Source organism: Metarhizium album (assembly GCF_000804445.1).
Source record: "Metarhizium album ARSEF 1941 chromosome Unknown scaffold_7, whole genome shotgun sequence".
In the NCBI taxonomy this organism is placed as follows: domain Eukaryota; kingdom Fungi; phylum Ascomycota; class Sordariomycetes; order Hypocreales; family Clavicipitaceae; genus Metarhizium; species Metarhizium album.
The window spans coordinates 1,010,708-1,028,187 of NW_024467581.1; the positions used below are offsets into that span (position 1 = coordinate 1,010,708).

Genomic DNA, 17,480 nt, shown 5'->3' on the forward strand with positions numbered 1-17,480 from the left:
GAGTCCAAGTCCCTAATTCGTAGACGGCGGCTCTCCCCCTCTCGATCTAGCCCCTTTGGAATTGTAACAGGTCAGACGATAAGACGATTGCGGGTTAAATGACGCCAATGACAGCCCGGAGGTTCGTGGGGGCGGAAAAAAAAAAACAAGCACGCAGTGAGTGATGAAGGCGGAAGGGAAGACCATGGAAGAAAACGGATCACGGAATACTGAGCCTGGGGAACATACATATTGGGGGCTAGACGATGGCTTGGTTCGGCTAGCTGGGCATGGTGTCAGCGGTTTCGAGAACGGGTTTCTTGCTCCCTCACTGAATCATCCTTGCTTGTCTTAAACTATGGGGGCAAATTTCGACGTTTTGTTTTTCATTTTGGTTGGGGGTTCCTGTGCGATGTAGATTGCATCGTGATTTTCATCTCGGCGGCAGGCCGTCGTCACCCGCGGCGCAGAGAAAGCCTAGATATCACTGTTACCGGTGGTGTATGTCCGAGGGGTTTGTACTGGCACTAGACTCTTCGAGACAAGAGACGCATACACACGGAGAGCGACAGAAAGACAAAAGGGAAGAAGGAAACAGAGTTGTGATAGTATTTGTTTGTATATTGTTTGTATAAAGCATCTGTAACTCGCCCTCTCTCTCCGCACAGGATGCTGCGTACTCTGCACTCTTGGGGTTTGTTTGCACAGGCAAAAGGACTGTGGAATGTCCCGCCATCTCGCCCCTTGCCTTCTTCTATAGTCTATTTAGTCTCCATCTAGTTGAACCCCTCCCGTACGTCATGTTGCTCCGTATGGGTGGACGTGCCATGCCTGCCGGCGGATTGGCTGGGCTCCCAAGTCATCGTCACGGCTGAAGGCGGCGGCTTGAACTTCCCAATCAGACAGACGCATGGCGATCCCTTGTTCGTTTTATTCTCTTCCCACTTCCCGACGACGGACGGTCAGCCGCAAGGGGTGGCGGGACAGGGCATGGTTTCGGTGCCTGCGTGTGCACGTACAGACTCGGGAGTATGGAGTAGTATTAGCAGTTGGCTCATGTCTCCCTCCCTGTCATGCCATATCATTCATCCATGGCTTACATGTCTGGACTCTGGAGTCTCACCAGCCGGAATCGCAGACGATGAATGACGACGCTCTAGTTTTGCCTGCATTGCGCGGCACGTATGCCAGTTGACGCCTTGAATGTACGGCCTGTCTCGCCTCAAAAAGCTTGTCTCATTATTGCCAAGCTGACAGATCAGGGCTGGGCCACAGGGCCGGCCGCAGCAGAGTTCAGAATTCGCCATGCGCAACAAGCAAGCGAAGCTGGCTCGTGATCCATGATGGTTGCTCGAGCCAAGCTCGCTCCCCTTTTTCTTTTTCTTTTTTTTCCTTTTTTCCATGAACAAGAGTCGATCTTGGCATAACAGATTACGATAATCTGTTCTTTGTCGTCGAGATATCCGCAGCCAAGAGCGTCGTCAGCCAGCAGTTTGCGAGGTCGGCTGCCTGCCCGTACCCCAGGAATGACCATGTGCTTGATGGGCATCCATGATTCTTCGACCCAGTCAACGTCGGTGTCTGCAAAAAAAAGCAAAAGGCTTGGCTGCACAAGACCCGTGCGTATCTCACGACAGCGGCACTTTCCGAGCCAACCTGCTCAAGCGCAAGGGCGGTCGTGGCGGCTGCGTACTTTATTCCTGTGGCTTGATCATCTTCCATTCAGCGGTAGGAAGTCTATCACTTGGGCCATGGTCTTGACCAGTGGCGCTTGTCGCTTCTGGTCAAGTCAAGCGCAGCTAGTATGGCTCCGCGGTTCCATCGTCGCTTTGGCGGCATGCAAGTGTACTGGAGGGAGTAGCCCTACGGCCCTTCCATGGGGTGGAATTTTACCCTGTCAAATCTAAAACTGGCATATAGCTTTCCTTGGTGTTTATGGAGAGGGGGAGGGAGGAGAAGAAGAGGAGGAGGAGACAGAGGCGGAGGAGTTGCAACACGTGAGCATCGACGCGGTGGAAACTCTTTTATGCTCATCTCCGTCAAGGCTCTCCCGTGCGATCTCGATGCTAGTGCAAGCCTTGCATTGTATGATACGCAGAAAGATGGGAGGCTTTCAAAACGGGCTTGGTCATCCGCCGCCTCAGCTTCTGTCCCTGGTAGATGCGTGTACAACGGCCGGTGAACCCAATTAGACGGACGGTATGAATGATGAGTAGCCCACGGCGCGCGAAAACCGAGAACAGAAACAAGAGTCACTCGCATTCTATCCAATGGAGCAGGTCTCAACGGTGCGCTCGTATCGCTCTCTCTCTCGTCGTCACCTCTCTCACACACGTGAGCCTCTACGCAGCCGGCGCATAGCGATCAGACATCCAAGCCCTTGAAGAGACTCCTCCGAGTATCGTCACAGGCTTGGCATGTCAGGATGACTGACCAGAGATCAAAAGGCTCAAGGAAGCCCAGCTGCTTCTCCACGAGACAAGATTGGCCCGCTGGATAGTGCCCACATCTCGATTTATTTCGTTTTCGGTAAGGCTGCGGCCCGTCATCATGGAAGATGGCGTCCGCATCCAGAGAGCTCGAGCTGGGGGCTGGGGGTTGGGAGCGGCTGGACGGCTGAAGCGGCAGATCTTGCCTCGAAGGTTCATCGGTGACGCGGCAGCAGCGCGATCTGACGCTTGGGGCAGCGGTCCAAACGGGGGCTTTGGATTCGCCACTGCTCAACAGTCTCTTTGCTAGGAAGAGAGTTGAGTGGTCCGGCTGGGCGCCAGCAAGGCAAGCCGAGATATCCTCCTGCCTGCCCTCGTGGTCCCGGTTTCGTCATGTCTTGCTCTTGGGATGTTCGTTCATCACACTTGAGTGTTTGTTTTGAGGATGAGGGTCGATCCGGGGCCTGATCGGGCCACGTTCTATTGCATTGTTGGTCTGAACCTCGGAAGGGGGCTTCATGAATGGCTCGAACCAAGTACCGGAACCCCATCCGCAAGGGCGGGATACTACATACTCCTTCATGCCATTCCCATCTAGAAATTGTGGTTTTTGTCTGTTACTTGTGATGATATCCAATGCCACAGGAGCAACAGGTGGGCGTCACCGGGGCGGTATAACATGGTTCGCGCTATAGCCTCTGCACGGGGCACGTATGTACACGGATGGAGTACGCCGGGCCTTTCACTCTCATGGTTTGTGAATCCGGAAATGCCGGCGACCGGCACAACGGGATCAAGAGCCCAGGGGGGAGGGAGGCGCAGAGACGCGAGAATGAGACACGAGGCGCTGCTGCAAGTCCCATCGTCGGCTCTCAACCGGCGTTGGGCCTGGAGAAGCCGGAAGAGCGGTGTCTCAAAGTCGAGTACTGACATGATTAAAAATAAGCTTGTTGGTCCAAAAGAAGCGGCAAGGCGAGCTCAGAGCAAAGCACACATGGACGAGTACGAGTCGGCAACGGAGCGCCAGACTTTGCGATAACGAGTGAGCAAATGGCCCTTGTCAGACAGGATTATACCCATGGCAATTTCCCCCCCCCTTTCAAATCAACCACCCTTGTTCATCTCCCCCGTCCCGAGCAGACGGCTGTCCGTGGCTCTTGGGGCTTAAAAACAGGGGCAACACGAGCGCAAGAGAAATAATACCAATAAGGGGTCGTCAGTGGTCACTCTCGGGCCCCTTAATGAGCGTGGCCACTGGTTACGGTAAGATAGCATAGTTCGTACGGAGTGCTCCGTGCTTGGCAAGGCTATGAAAGCCTTGTAAAAGACTGACGAAGACTCGGTACCTCGACGGCTTTGGCTCTTGTCTGCGCCGGGACAGAGAGTCCATCCACCACGCGGCCCTCTTTTTTGCCTCGTGTGGCCCCCAAGCACCCGCTGGGTCTGGGAGGCATTATCCTTTGTGCGTGCCAGCAAGTGTCTGTTGTATTTAGCCCGGTGAGAGAGGAACGGAGCCGTGAGGTGCAACATTGCTCGGCACTTGCATTGCGCGAGTCTGCAGGAAGCACGAGTCCGTCTCCCTCCTCCTCGCGCAGCAACCGGACGCGTCTTTAGACGGCCATGCAAATAGACTACAGAGGAATCCTTAGACGACTGAGAGTACGGAGTAGCTTGCGTACGTACCATGGTCATGAGCGAACAAGCGCGCGCGCCCTGCTGGCTTGTGGCTTATGTGGTTCTTTTCCTTTTCGCTGACTACCCTCTCCCCAAACACCACAAGGCGACATCTGCTGGGCCGCGAAGCGCTCTAGAGGCAGAGAAAACGCCGTTCCTGCACACGCGAATGATACATGCCCAGCAGTGCTGAAGAGTGAGTTGTGGGATGCTTCGTTGCCCGATAGATGGCGACCTCTTCACACCCCCCCTCCTTTCGTCCTCCACAAACAACTCTGCAGGGTCGTTTCGTCCCATGTTGACATTTCAGCCTTGATCAGTCCCACAGCTTTCTCCGAGTCCCCGGCTCTTCAGCCCGCAGCAACCGTAACCGTCTCATTTTTGCTCGGGTCGGTCGCGACGTGGGACGTAGGGCCTGGCATGTGGGCTGGCTTGCTTCTTCTCCCTCTTCCCATACAAACTCGCCGTGTCTTGGGCCTTGGCTGGCCTTCAGCCCAGTACGACAGAGTCGCAGCAAGTTGGAAGTTTGCTTGCAAGCATCACCACAACCTCACTGCCCGCCGTCTCGATGCAACCGTCTTGTCCGGCGACCGGCCAGTGTCCTCCGTAAAGCGCCAAGGAAAAGCCTGTCAATGTCAAGGTGGAACCTTCCGGGGTCCGTGTCTGGCTCTCCATCTCATTGTTTACCCGTTGGAAGACCACCTCCCGCGCTTGTCTCAAGTTTCAACTCTCAGGCCCTTGCCTCTTGTTGACAAGAGCAATGGGGAAAGGGACAGAGAGAGACAGAGACAGAGACTGAGACCGAGACAGAGACAGCAACGCCTGACGCCACAAAAGCCGCTGGTTGGTTGTTGTCGTACTGCTAGTAACTTTGCATGTACGATCAACCACTCTATACATAGTCTATACTCCCTACTCCGTACATGCTTTCCGTACTACTCACTTACTAACTTGTCAGTTGACAAGTGACAAGTCCCCCATGCCCGTACAAGCTAGGGAGAACTAGCTGTAGTAATTGCTCCATACTTGCCGAAACCGCAACGAACTACCAAATAGTTAGTTGTCTCTGCCCTTCCTCCAGCTCCCGAGCCCGTGGGCTGGCTCCTTGTTGGCTTGCTGACTTGCCTGACGGCGTTGCTTGCCACACCCCCATGCGAGATGGACCATCACAAACCTGGCTCTGCTTTGGCCCCAACCGGAATTTCAACCTAGTTCGAGAATTCAGGCTCCTTCCCGCAATGGCACCTCATTATTGCTCGCCTGGTTTCATCACCTCTCGCCAAACTCAGCATGTACTTCGTCATGCCCCATGCTCGGGGCTCGAGCAGAAAAAAAAAAAACACCACGGCCACCAGACTGACTACTTAAGGTAGGTCCAGATGGCCAGGAAAGGACATGGAGACGCAAGACACACTCCCCCTTCTCCACTTCCAGTAAAACATCGAGGCTTCAGCAGCCCGCGCCGCCGCACGGGACAGCCCATGAGCGGATGATCCGTAGTGGTTATTAACTTACTACTAGTAGTGACGAGATTGTTCCTGCCTCGGGGCCTTCTCCCATGGGGTGCCGCAGACTGGTTCCGAGTACATGGTTCACCGTCGCTTCAACGGTTTTCGTAGCAGACCATCTATTTCTGTGCTTGCTGAGATCTCGCTTCTCGCCTCCACGGGGCCGTGGCCGTCCCTCCAAGGGCTGACGTCTCTCTTTCATATCAGCAGAAGTAGCTTGTGCCGACTCCGAGCCACGCGACAAACCATAAAGACTCCCATCTTCCCTCCCCCTCTGGTCAATTCCACGACTTGGATCAGATCCCTTCCGTTTGTTCATGAGCTTCAAGTATAACCCAAGAGGCTTATACATAAACACACGAGGCTCGTTCCAGTCCACGACAGCCACCCAAACAACACCCGGTCTCTTGAAGCCTCTTCACCACCGTCTCTACCAAGTCCAAAACCGAGGGAGGGAAAAGTTCTTCCTCACACAGTCCCTAACCTGCTTCTTGTTTCTTCCCCCCTGTGTCGTTTACATGACAACAATATAGACTACATCCTTTATATTGATGATTTCACAGCCCGACTACCTCGCAAGGTGTTCCGGTCTTGACCAGGGTCTCTACAGGTCCTGTAGAAACCGGGCTGCCTCCGGACCTATTAGCTAAGACCTGTCTTACTACTCTATACACTCCAACAACACCTGGATCTAGAGTCGGACGGCCATGATTATGTCCCCGGCCTCGAGCCCATCTTCCATGATGACCCCAGAGTCGGATACAGGAAGCCCTCTATCCATGTCGCCCTCTATCCACGTCTACGACCCTCGGGCTGTAATCCGTCAGCTACTGGAAAAGTACACCAAGGAAGACCTGAACCGATTAGTGGAGGAGGAGTCGTGTGTAAGCCCATCCGGTACGTCTGTGCCTTTCCATCTTGTTTGACCTTCCTTCTTCAACTCTCTGGGACCTCGGAACCTGGAACATGGGAAATGGGACATGGGACATGGCACTTGGAGCCTGGAACCTGACTCTTCATTTATAGTACAAGGTCAGCTCCCGGAAGGAGGATTCACCGGGCCCCTTTTTGGCCCGGACAGAGACGGAATACAGAGTCGGACCACGCATCAAAGCCAAGGCCCGAGGCCCGGCCGCTCGCTCTCAAGCAACGCAGCGTCACACAGGTCACGGCGGCAATCTACGGCGGAGCGTGGAAGCGCAGTTGTTCCCATGGCCCAAAGGCTCGACTACGCCTGTGGGTTCTGCGCAGAGGAGAACATCCGAAAGACTTGCACTCGCCGAAATGACCTCCGACGACACATCGAGAACTTCCACAATAGCAACGCCATGTGGTTCTGCCAGCACCCCGGGTGCAGAATGGCCTACGACTGGCAAACGGCCTACCAGAACCATCTTCGAACGGCGCATGGGCGATCGCACATGAACGTTGACGAGGCCAAGGTGAGGCTGTGCCCCCAGACAGTATTCGCTTGCGGGTTCGAGAACTGCACCCAGGTATTCGAGGCACCCAACGAAGACGACACCGCGGCAACGCTGAAGGAGTACTCGGGCCACATCGTCAAGCACTTCGAGGAAGGGTCCAACGGCGGCCGCTGGACCTACTCCGCCAGAATCCGCAACCTGCTGCGGCAGCACCAAGTCTCGGCGTTTTGGGACAAGGCATGGCCGGACATGGAGAGGCCTCAGCTCGAATGGGAGCCGCAGTCGAGCATGGCCGCTCGGAAGACCCTCGAGGCCGCCCACCTCGAGAACCTGCCCTTCTTGATCCGTTCCATCATCATGCTGGGATCCAGCCCCGGGGACTTCGGCAGCCTTGAAGGCGAGCTCGAGCCGCCGGTGAGGAGGAGGTGCCCCAAGGCTCAGTTCCAGCACAGGCTGTCGTTTGAAGCCCACGCGCGGAGCCCACAGCTTGCCGCGGAACGGGACAGCATGAGCCAGTTCGAGGTCTCTGGCGGCATCGGGGTCGAGTATGGGCCGTACGCCAACATCCAGCCGGGCTACCATGTGCCTCGCTCGATCGAGCTCTTCGCCAACGGTGCTGAGCAGACCGTGGGCCAGGGTCAAGTCCAGTTCGCCGACGCCGCCGCAGCATCCTTGCACCCGTTGACTCCGTCGCAGTTGTTCTACCAAGGGGCAGCAGAATCGGCCTTGTACGGTCCGTCCTCCTCGCAGATGATGTCCACGGCCTTGACGCCACATCGCATTGCTGTAGGACAAGACGCCGAGCCGGTCGCGAGCCCGACGGGGGTCTTCCACGGAATACACCAAGTGTCGGGCATTCCGGGCGCCATGGACGTGGACATGAACAACAACGGCAGCAACGCGCATGCGCATGCTGCTGGCGCCGTCTGCGTCTCCAACGACCGGCGTGGCAACTGGATGGGCAGCTATGCGCCCATGGGCATTCACAATTCACTGCCGGCAGACGGGTATGACATGAGCAGCAATCCGGTAACCCCGGAGCACAGCCTCATGGCTGGACGGTACGGATCACCGGCAGGGTCCCTATGAAGCAGAGTGGAGCATACACAGAAACGAAACTCTGCCGACGTTGACGAGTGTTTGCTTCGGCACAAAAACCGTGTAAGTCGGGGCATCTTGAACCGGCAGTCCGTCTCCACCATTCAACGTCTTGTCATCCCAGGCATACGCACTGCTGCTTATTGAGCTGCCGGTGATGGTTGCCAGGAAGCCCGACGGAGGCCTCCCTTTGGTCCATGAGACACCATTCACGGGCCATTGGGAAAACACGGGGAGCCGGCAACGGGGGAGGGTGATACAGCTCCGAGTATGGCGACGGCGTTGCGGCGTTCAGTGATTAGTACCATTTGCGGAGTATGATAGCAAGAGTAGCGTCGGGTTTGATACCCTATCAAGGAAGGAATATGTGGATTGGGGGGGAAGGGACTTTGCATATAGAGGGAAGCAAACGATACAAGATTAGTAGACAGGAAGGCTCCCAGAGCTACGCAGGCTCGACCGGCCGTTCCAAGATGAAACACGCAGGGTTGCGTTCACCAGCCGTGAAGTACTACAGCTCCCTCCGTGCCTGGAAGTCTGTCCGTCCAGACTCCAGAGAAACAACGCCAGGTTACGCGTTTCAACCCAATGCGACGCTGGACAGCCCTAGGGACCGCAGGTCGGAGATGCAGCGACAGAGCGGTTGCGTCCGTGTCGGTTGGAGCCTCGGGTCCGTCGAGACGCCTCGACGCCCCTAGCTGGCCATTATTGCTCCGCACAGCAAGCACTTTGCGAGTCATGGATCGTGGCAATGCGGAACGGGGCACAATCATTTCACGCTTCACTCATCAAGTGGCGTTGGCACTCCCGCCGCGATGACGGATGACCAAGCGAGTCTCCCCGGCAGGCAAACCGGCGGGCAGGGAGGGGACAGGGCTTTCCGGAGATTATGAACGGCCATTAGCTCCGTACCGACCTTTGAATCACTTTGACAGTACGGAGTATGGCTGGGCGCATATTATATTATTGTTACCCTTTACGGACTCCCTTGGGCCGGCGCAACCCTTGTACGTAGACGAGCGGCAATGCCACATGCCTTGCCTCCCGTTTCGAGTGACCATTGCGGCAGGCAGGTCACCAGGGGCCAGCCCGCCATGTGGGCGGTGCCGGTTGAAGGTTCAAACTTGACATGGCATGTTCATGTTCCATGATGCATCCCGGTTCGGTTCCGCCCCCGGTTCCGCGGCGGAGTCCGGGAAGTTGGGGGTTCGGGACGCTTGGGCTTGGGCTTGCAAATGTTTCGCAAACCAGACACACAAGACAGAGAGGAGTAGGCGACCCTTTCCAAAAACCAACAGGGCTGTATCCATCCCGGGGGACGAGACGCTGGCTCAAAGCAGTATGCCCGTGGGACCCTCCCTCGTTTGCGTCTGCCGGAGATGACGACTCGTTGGCGTCGACGCAGCAGCAGAGGCGGCCTTGTTTGTTGTTTGTCTGCAGCTTGAAACCAGGGCCCGTGCTCTTTTTCATCAACCTGGCTTGGTGGCAGAAGGGCTTGTCCAAATACTGAAATTGTGTTTCCGCACCTTCTGTCTGTGTAGACACGTCCCCTCATGTACCGTGATGCCCGAACGGCACGATACTCGAGAAGCCGTCTATTATGAAATAACAAGGACACGTTTCTTTACCTGAGTGGGATACAGTTCCCTACGCAGAGGAACGCAACCCCAGTCAAATCTCCCATTGTCAGTACGTGCTATCGCCGTGTGGCCTGCCTCCCCATTCACGTCTAAACATGCTCGGCTATCGACCGGCTAAGCGACTCGTACAATATACGAGGACTTTGCAATCGGCTGATAGTTGCCTGGTTTACGTCGAAGTTGAAAAGAAGCCTGGAATTCCGCCGCGGGCTCGGGTGTTGACGCCACCAAAAAGTTTCTTGAATCCATACGTACAAACTTGGCCGCAGCACCAGATCGCTTTCGAGAGCAGAACCCATTCATTATCTGATTGGCCCAATTCCAGATTCGTCCAGCGCTCGCATCCCCTGGGTTTGCGTCGTGACTACATTACGTCACAGAGCTCTAGTGGCCAAAGGTTCCGAGCTTTGGCAAGCCACTCACTCGCCTTGCGTGTCCCGCCCGCCAGCGATTTTTACTGCTTCGGTGCCTCGCGGCAAGCCATGTGCCGAGGCGGCTGTTTGGACGAGATCCGCGGCGGCGCTCTCCTGTTTGCCAAAGGACAGTCGACAGCGCTGGGTTGTGTAAGCTGCTTGGCACGAGGCTCGACGTTGGGGCAATGTCATCAAACCACCCGTCGTTCCCCTGCGAGCTTGCTCTTTCCCAGGTGATGGCCAACACTTTCAGAGACGTGTCTGCTGTTGGGCTGTTCATGGTTTATCTGTAGATGTAGCTGATGTTGGTTCCATCATGGTGTCAACCAAAGCCGCCGTCGTGGTGGCGATGGTCGTTCTCTCACCGACTTCTTTTCCGAACGTTGAATCAAAGACGAGAAGAGAAAAAGTCAGGGCGCGTACGGGCTCGGCTCCAAAGTCGTCAACGTCGTCATGCGCATCTACAACTCGGTCCTTGTGCTTGGAAGTTTCCCACCTAGGGTTTCGAAGCAAAACACAAAGTCTCTTCCTGCAACCGCAAACTCCTGGCCGCCGGTTGATTTTGGAAACGGGAAATTCCAAGGCGCTCATACCCCCCTTCCGTCGATGTCCGCCAGTATCCAGCCGGAGAACATCTGTTGATGAGCGCAAAACCGTTCCGAACATCAGGGAAGCCCACAGCCAGGATTTCGACTTCCTTCCCAGCCCGTAGAACAACGTCCTTTCGAGGATGCTCTTGTACCGATCGATCCCTGGCAGCTGGCTCTACGAATGCTGTCTCGGCCATCTTCCAGATTGATCCTGCCCGACAGATCAGACCAGTTGGCAGAACAGAAGCAGAAACCACACCGAGTACGACCTCAATGCTCTGTGATACAATCCGCCCCCTCGACACAATTGGATTCCGTACAAGTGACGAATCAGATGACACAGCCGTGAAAGCACCGTGACGGGTTTCAGCTGCCGCCGTCGCGCCCGTCACGTCATTGACCTTTGCATCGCGTAGACTCCCTCCGCCGCAGCTGAGATGCTCATGGGAATTGACCCCGAGCAGAGAGGTTTGGGCTTGCCCGACCTTGAAACCGGCTGAGAGACCGCTACAACACAAGCCACCGTTGTACCGCTGCCGGAGATGTCATGCCTGCTGTGCTCTCGTCAGACAGGACGAGATGGAGGCAAGGAAAAGTCGACTCGCGATTGTCCTGTAGAATTGCTATTGTAAGAGATGCCAAAGTAACAGGTCACATGGAGCAGACTGGGGTCCTGTTCAGACGCTCACCTCAGAGTCCGGCCGCGGAACGGCTTCGGTTTCTTTGTCCCCCTTTTCCCACCAAACGCTGCCGAGACAGGCACTGGGCTGTGTCTACGGATTCAAGGACTTGCAGCGCAACGCGAAGCGAGTTTCGCAACAGCGAGCCCCTGGAAGCACCTCGTCCGAGCTTCTGACAAGCTGTCAGCACCACGAGCTGGCAAGTCTCACGTCATACGCCGTCGCGAACACACAAACCTCGAACAGTGGTGTCAAGGCCAAGGGCACCGGCTCGACCGAGAACCAAATACATCAACTCCAGAGTCCCGGATCCTGACTCGGCATGTGTCCGGTCTGATACCTTGCTTCGGCGCGTTAGGTCACCGACTAGAATGACGAGTATTTTGCCCTAAGTTCGCGCCGGGCGATGTGGGTGGATTTCTCTTCACATGCCCGTACTGGCGCGTATGCTTGGTGTTTTGGCTGATACCCTCATCTAGGCTTTGTACTGCCTTCTTCAGCGTTGCATCTCGCGTATGCCGCCAACGCTGCGCAGCGGGAGAAGGGAGGTACAATCAAGGAACAGAGCCACGAAACAATGTGCCATTGCCGGAAGCCTTGCTTCCCGTTCCCGACCCCAGGAGCCACAGGGACTGTCCTGCGTGACTTGGACAAACCACCAGTATGTGCCGGTAGACCATGTCCAAGGCTGGTCTATCCCTATCCTCTGCCCCCGAGGCCAGCAAAAACGTCAAGTTGGTCCAGTTTCGAGAGTCGCCAATCCTCCATCTCATGGGTGAGGCTGAGCCGCTGCCACATGTAGACGTGCATCCATTGTCTCCCACGTCGTCGACAAGTCTTGTCTTGATGTTAGACGGACAGCCGTGGGGCGGGGAGAACGAAACGTCTTGCCAGCCATGACGATGATTCCCGGCCACAGACAAGAGAGACCATGAAAGCAAAAAGAAAAGGTGATACACGCTCAGGGCTGCGGGGCAGGACGCGCCCAGGCCAGAGCCATCGCTTCGTCATTCCACGCATTCCTTTCTCACACAGAGCTAGACGCCAAGCGTTATACTGGGCTTGCCGCAGCCGCACAAGTCATGTTCGTGCAAATCTCTCCATGTCACGGTGCTGGGCGGCAGTCTTGGCCAAGTTCATGGTCGCTGTCACATGGTCGTGGGATAACCTCGCTCGGATGACAGCCAAGTACCACGTGTCAGATGCCGGCCGCGTGAACAACGACCACGACACTCGCGTCACGCCCTTGGCCTCCTTGGCTGTGATTGCCGCAGACGACATGCCACTGTGGTCAGATTGCTCCAAGGGGCCTGCTAGATAGTACTGGGCGGCGTACTATCAAAAAGCGTGAACAGGCACCAGCTCCAGCTTGACACCGCGACATTCTCTCCGAGAACGCCTGGCTCGCGGTGGCGCTCGCGGTGGCGTTCTTGTCGAGGTCTCGTGTGGCTCGTCACCTTGTGCCCGCTGGTGTTGATGCGTCCATGTGCTACGTGGCGGTTAACAAAGCCCGTGGCCTAGTTACAAGAGTTCTCGCGTCATGAATGATGGAGCACGGTACCTTTTCGTGCAAACGTGTGGTTTGGCGGGGATATCTATGCTCCATTATATGGCGGGATTGTGTCGTCGATCCCCGCGGGGGGGCTGTGGATGCAAGCGCGGATGCAGTCTAAACAAGAGCATTTGGTTATTACGAAAGGTTCGTGAAGACATCTAATATAAATTCCCCTGTTATGTGGACTGCAGTTGCGACTTTTTGGTCTGACCTCGTTTTGACCCATAGCAAGAGTTATTTCCAACCAGCGTACTTTATTCCAGTGCAGTCGAAACAAGCGGTGCCATGTCTATTCTCCTCGGGGAGACCAGCAGATGTTCATCCAGATGTGGTCCCGTTCCATGTGTGGACGGTTATACGGGGAGCGGGATCACGGTCAAATGCCGGTTGAGATGCTACACGCAAGCTGCCCTAGCCATGCGTGATAGATCATTGCGCCGCCCCTGATAGCCGCATTGGAAGCCGTTGATTGATCAGGGATCAGGGTAGGGGAATGCAGACGAGCAGTTATCGTGTCGAGCTTTTAGAGCTTGGCTCATCGAGGCATGGAGGGAAGAGGCTCAATCGGAGAATGATTCCGCTCACAAGATGAACGTGCTACGATAACTTGTAAGCCACCGCTGGTTTCCCTGACGGATGCTCATCTTGTCGATTTGCAGACGAGCCACCCCGTATAGCAACTATGCAGGGCAGCTCAAGTCGTCGAGTCGACTGGCGATGCGTCTCGGGGTGCAGTCCTGATTGCAAGCCTCAACCCTGACAGCCAAAATGCGCTCTGGAAACAAGACATTGATGATTCCGTTCACGGCAACTCATGGCAGTGGATCAACTCGCCTCTTGTAGTAAGTAGGTGGTCGCGGAGATGACAATGCTCTCCCGCATGAGGAGGAGCACGCTCGTTGCCCATGGCGCATTGACGACGGAGCGGTTGACTTGACGGAGCAATGGGATGCCGAATCCAATGCATGGACCAGTGACTGACAACTCGGGTTTTAATTCATTCACCAACGTTCAACCGCCCGATAGCGCGCATTAAACTCCATGCTTGCTCGGTAATGAGGCGCCGTTTTCCGGTCCGGGGACCGTACAACTCCAAGTACTATAAATTCAGTACTTGGACAAAGCTCATGCATCAAGCGACGGCACTCGGATCTCGCTCCTACTTCAAGTACCTACAGCACAAGACGAACAGTCGGTGCCTCCTGCCGCACCGGAAAAACCTTGAAAATGACTGACCACATGACTTGTTTACAGATCAGCAGGCGCGCTCGAGGCCCAGTGGAGGGCGACGAGGCAAACGCAGACTTGGCTGCACAATTACCGAGTGGCCTCTATTGGACTGGGATTGGCAACGACGGCGTCATGTGTACAGCACTGCATGCACTGACTGCGTACGTGCTCCGTAATAAAGGAGCAGTTGAGGACGTGAGGAAAAGTGACGGACCAACCAATTGACGGCTTTGCACACTGCCCTGCTTGGCACCCTGGCACTCTGGCATCCTGGCAGCCCGCCACGCCCCCTGCATATTCGCGAGCCAGGGCTGCGTTTGATAAAACGGCGTTGCCGACGCGCTACTTTTTCATTTCTAGGAAGGCGGGAAACCCCCTCCTTCCAAAAAAATTTCCCCCCCCTTTGAAAAAAAAACCCCCAAAAAACCCAAGTACTCCCGCACAGAGTGCAGCCGTATGTATGCATACTCACGTGCCGTACTCCGTAGTCGTCTGGAATCTCAATCTAGGTCGACAGTGGAAAAAAACATACAGTTATTCTATACGGAGTACTCGCTGGCCACGCATGTTGAGTGAACTCCGATGAAAAGTGTCGACTCGCGATTTGGACGGCAAAACCGGCTGAGCGCCTGTGTGCATGACAAGCATGACGTGACATGCATACTTACTTACCAAGTACTCATCCAATATCCACGTTGGTTGACCTTGGAGTCGTGGGCGGATGTACATTGGCCGTTGGTGGGAAACACTGTCGGTGGCAGTACTCGGTACTTACGTACGCACGCACGTAAATCGTGCCGGGTGGCCAGTCAGTACGTACCTCTGTTGCCAGATATTATTAGTTCACCGTCGTCCAGTTCAGTCGACCCGTCGCCCGATGCCGCCAAGTTAAGTACCTAAGTACTTTACTCAGGTGCCCAGTCGACCTTCCTTTACGCGTCACTATCAGACTGCACCTGGTGTCTCTGAACTGCAAGTCCACACCTGTCTCGCCATCGATTCACCGTGCTTCCGTCACACGCGTTGACCCGCGTTGCCGACCTGGCGCCGACCTGGCTTGGCAACAGTAGGTAGTTGCTTGGGTGCCTACTCCGTAAAGTATCCATCTGTTCTCGCGAGCTGATGGTTCCTCAGTTGTGGGTCGGCACCCTATCCTCCGATTTTTGACGCAGGTAATAGATATAGATAGATACATTATACATGTACATCTATAGTAGTAGTATGTGTGTATCTGCTCTACTCCATATTCAAGACTATTTCTATAGTTGTATCTGATTATTTTTTATTTTTCTCCTACCCAGGCCCTTGACTACAATAGCCACACCATGACCATGACAGACTGCGACTGCGACCTTCACGAACGCGAACATGTAACAACCAGTCGACGACTTGACCGATCCAGGTCATTTAGATTCTGCAACGGAGAATGTCGTGTGGAGTAAAAAGGAGTCGTCCGTCCGTAAAGGAGATATTGCCAGGTTACTAGGGACCTAGGCAGGCAATGCTCACGTCGTTTGAAGTTGGATCGATTTCTTGCACGCAGTCTTGGCCGTGTTCTTGCCCGACTGCCCGACGCTTGCCCACCGCTCAATCCCGCGGACCCGCGTGCGAGTGCGCGGCGTCCCAGGTTAGTTGGTGGCCGCCGCGGTTAGGTAACGTAATAGTTATTGGTTGTGCCTCCTGCCTCCTGCCTCCTGCCTCCTGCCGCCTCACTCCTGCCTCTGCCCCCGGTGCTTGACACCTTGTCCACGTTTTGCCTGCCCAACATTGAATGTTTTGTCTCAACATTGAACCGCCTCTCCTGCTTGGGGGCGGAGACGACAAAACGACAAAAGAACTACGGACTACCAGCGTCACTACCTCGACTATCTCGGTAGCCAGGTACCTGGGTAGTCAAGTCAGGTACTACCGCCCACCACTCACGAGACAAAGGCCCGCATCATCGTTGTAAGCATCACTCCAAGACACCACGCAGCCAAGCATTCAGGTTCTGCCGTGTATGACGACAATCCACCTACGTCTGCTCTCGTTGTCGACGGTGGTCTGTCAGCCCGCGGCGCCCGCCTCGTCCCCTCACATTCCTCGTCTTCTAGAACAACGGCAGAAGCGTGAAGCGGCCAGCCCTGCCAGGGGGTGGGCATTCATTTTCAATCTTTACCCAAAAAGCTCGACTATAGAGCGCCATGCACCACGCTGGGCTCCAAGCAGGGAGCGATCAACAAGGATGGTTTACAGCTAATCTTACCCTGCCAGTCCAACGCGACCATACGACGACTCGAGACCAGTCGATACCCCGTGGTTGGCTGTCGGCGACTCCAGACAGAGAGCCAGATGGGGGCCGCTTTGTGAATCACCCGTTATTGCGTACCCCGTGCCATATGTGGGCTGGGCACGTAGCCATTGCGCGAGCAGTGGCTCGTCGGGGTTGTCGCGACATGGGGCTGCCCATGTCTTGCGACCAAGGCGTTTCAGAGTGCGCCGAGTCTGCGGTGAGAAATGAGTCCGTTCCTGAAACGGCTGCCCCTCCTGGTCTCCCACTGGTCTGTACCCGGTCCGCGACCGGGGCCCCATGCCGCCCATGATTGACCAAAGTACATGGTTACTACTGTCTAGTCCCGGCAGCCCTGGTCGACCTTTTTCATCAACAGACGCAACTTCCGAGAAACCAAAAAAAAAAAAAAAAAAAACCAGGTGAATCCTCTTGCTTGCTTGGTGGAGCGTGAAGAACAAGAAGAATGCGGTTCCAGCTGCCTTGTTGGCGCATGCATGTCTGTGTGTCGTCACATCAATGACAGGGCCTGGGGATGGATAGTCTCTCATCCTGCCTACAGAAATTTTAACCTTCTCCGAGGTCTTCTAGAAGCCCGCTGCCCCAGCTTTTTCTTGCCCGTCCAAGCCACTCTCATTGTCGTTGTCTGACTCTTTTCTTCTTGCGACCTGCATCCATGTTGCGACCTGCTTTCCATACTACGACTGACATCACGAGCGTCTAGGATATCCGCTGTTGCAATATCTTGCAACTTTTCGTGGCCCGTTCATTCATTCACTACAGCACCCAAGAGTCGGAACACGCTCGCAGACTCAATCCTGCGCCCGTGCGAAGCTGTCTTCGTTACTCGGCTCTCCTGAGCTCTTTGCCCGTGATTTGCGCCAGTCTCTGCGTCATCTTGTCCTCGAGACCAGGCATCAAAATCGTCGTCTCTCTCGCAGCCTAACTTCCCCCTCTTCCGACTCCAGCGTCTCCGCGCGCGGAGTGAGAG

The 17,480-nt window shown here is 55.4% G+C and overlaps 1 protein-coding gene across 1 annotated transcript; it reads left to right on the plus strand.

The window, feature by feature from the left end:
• Positions 1-6,297: 6,297 nt before the first annotated feature.
• Positions 6,298-8,103, plus strand: MAM_03761 (Zinc finger, C2H2-like protein; the record flags this gene model as incomplete). Its single annotated transcript, XM_040822560.1, has 2 exons — positions 6,298-6,487; positions 6,617-8,103. 2 exons carry the CDS (start codon positions 6,298-6,300, stop codon positions 8,101-8,103), a joined length of 1,677 nt encoding a protein of 558 aa, XP_040679703.1.
• Positions 8,104-17,480: the final 9,377 nt, after the last annotated feature.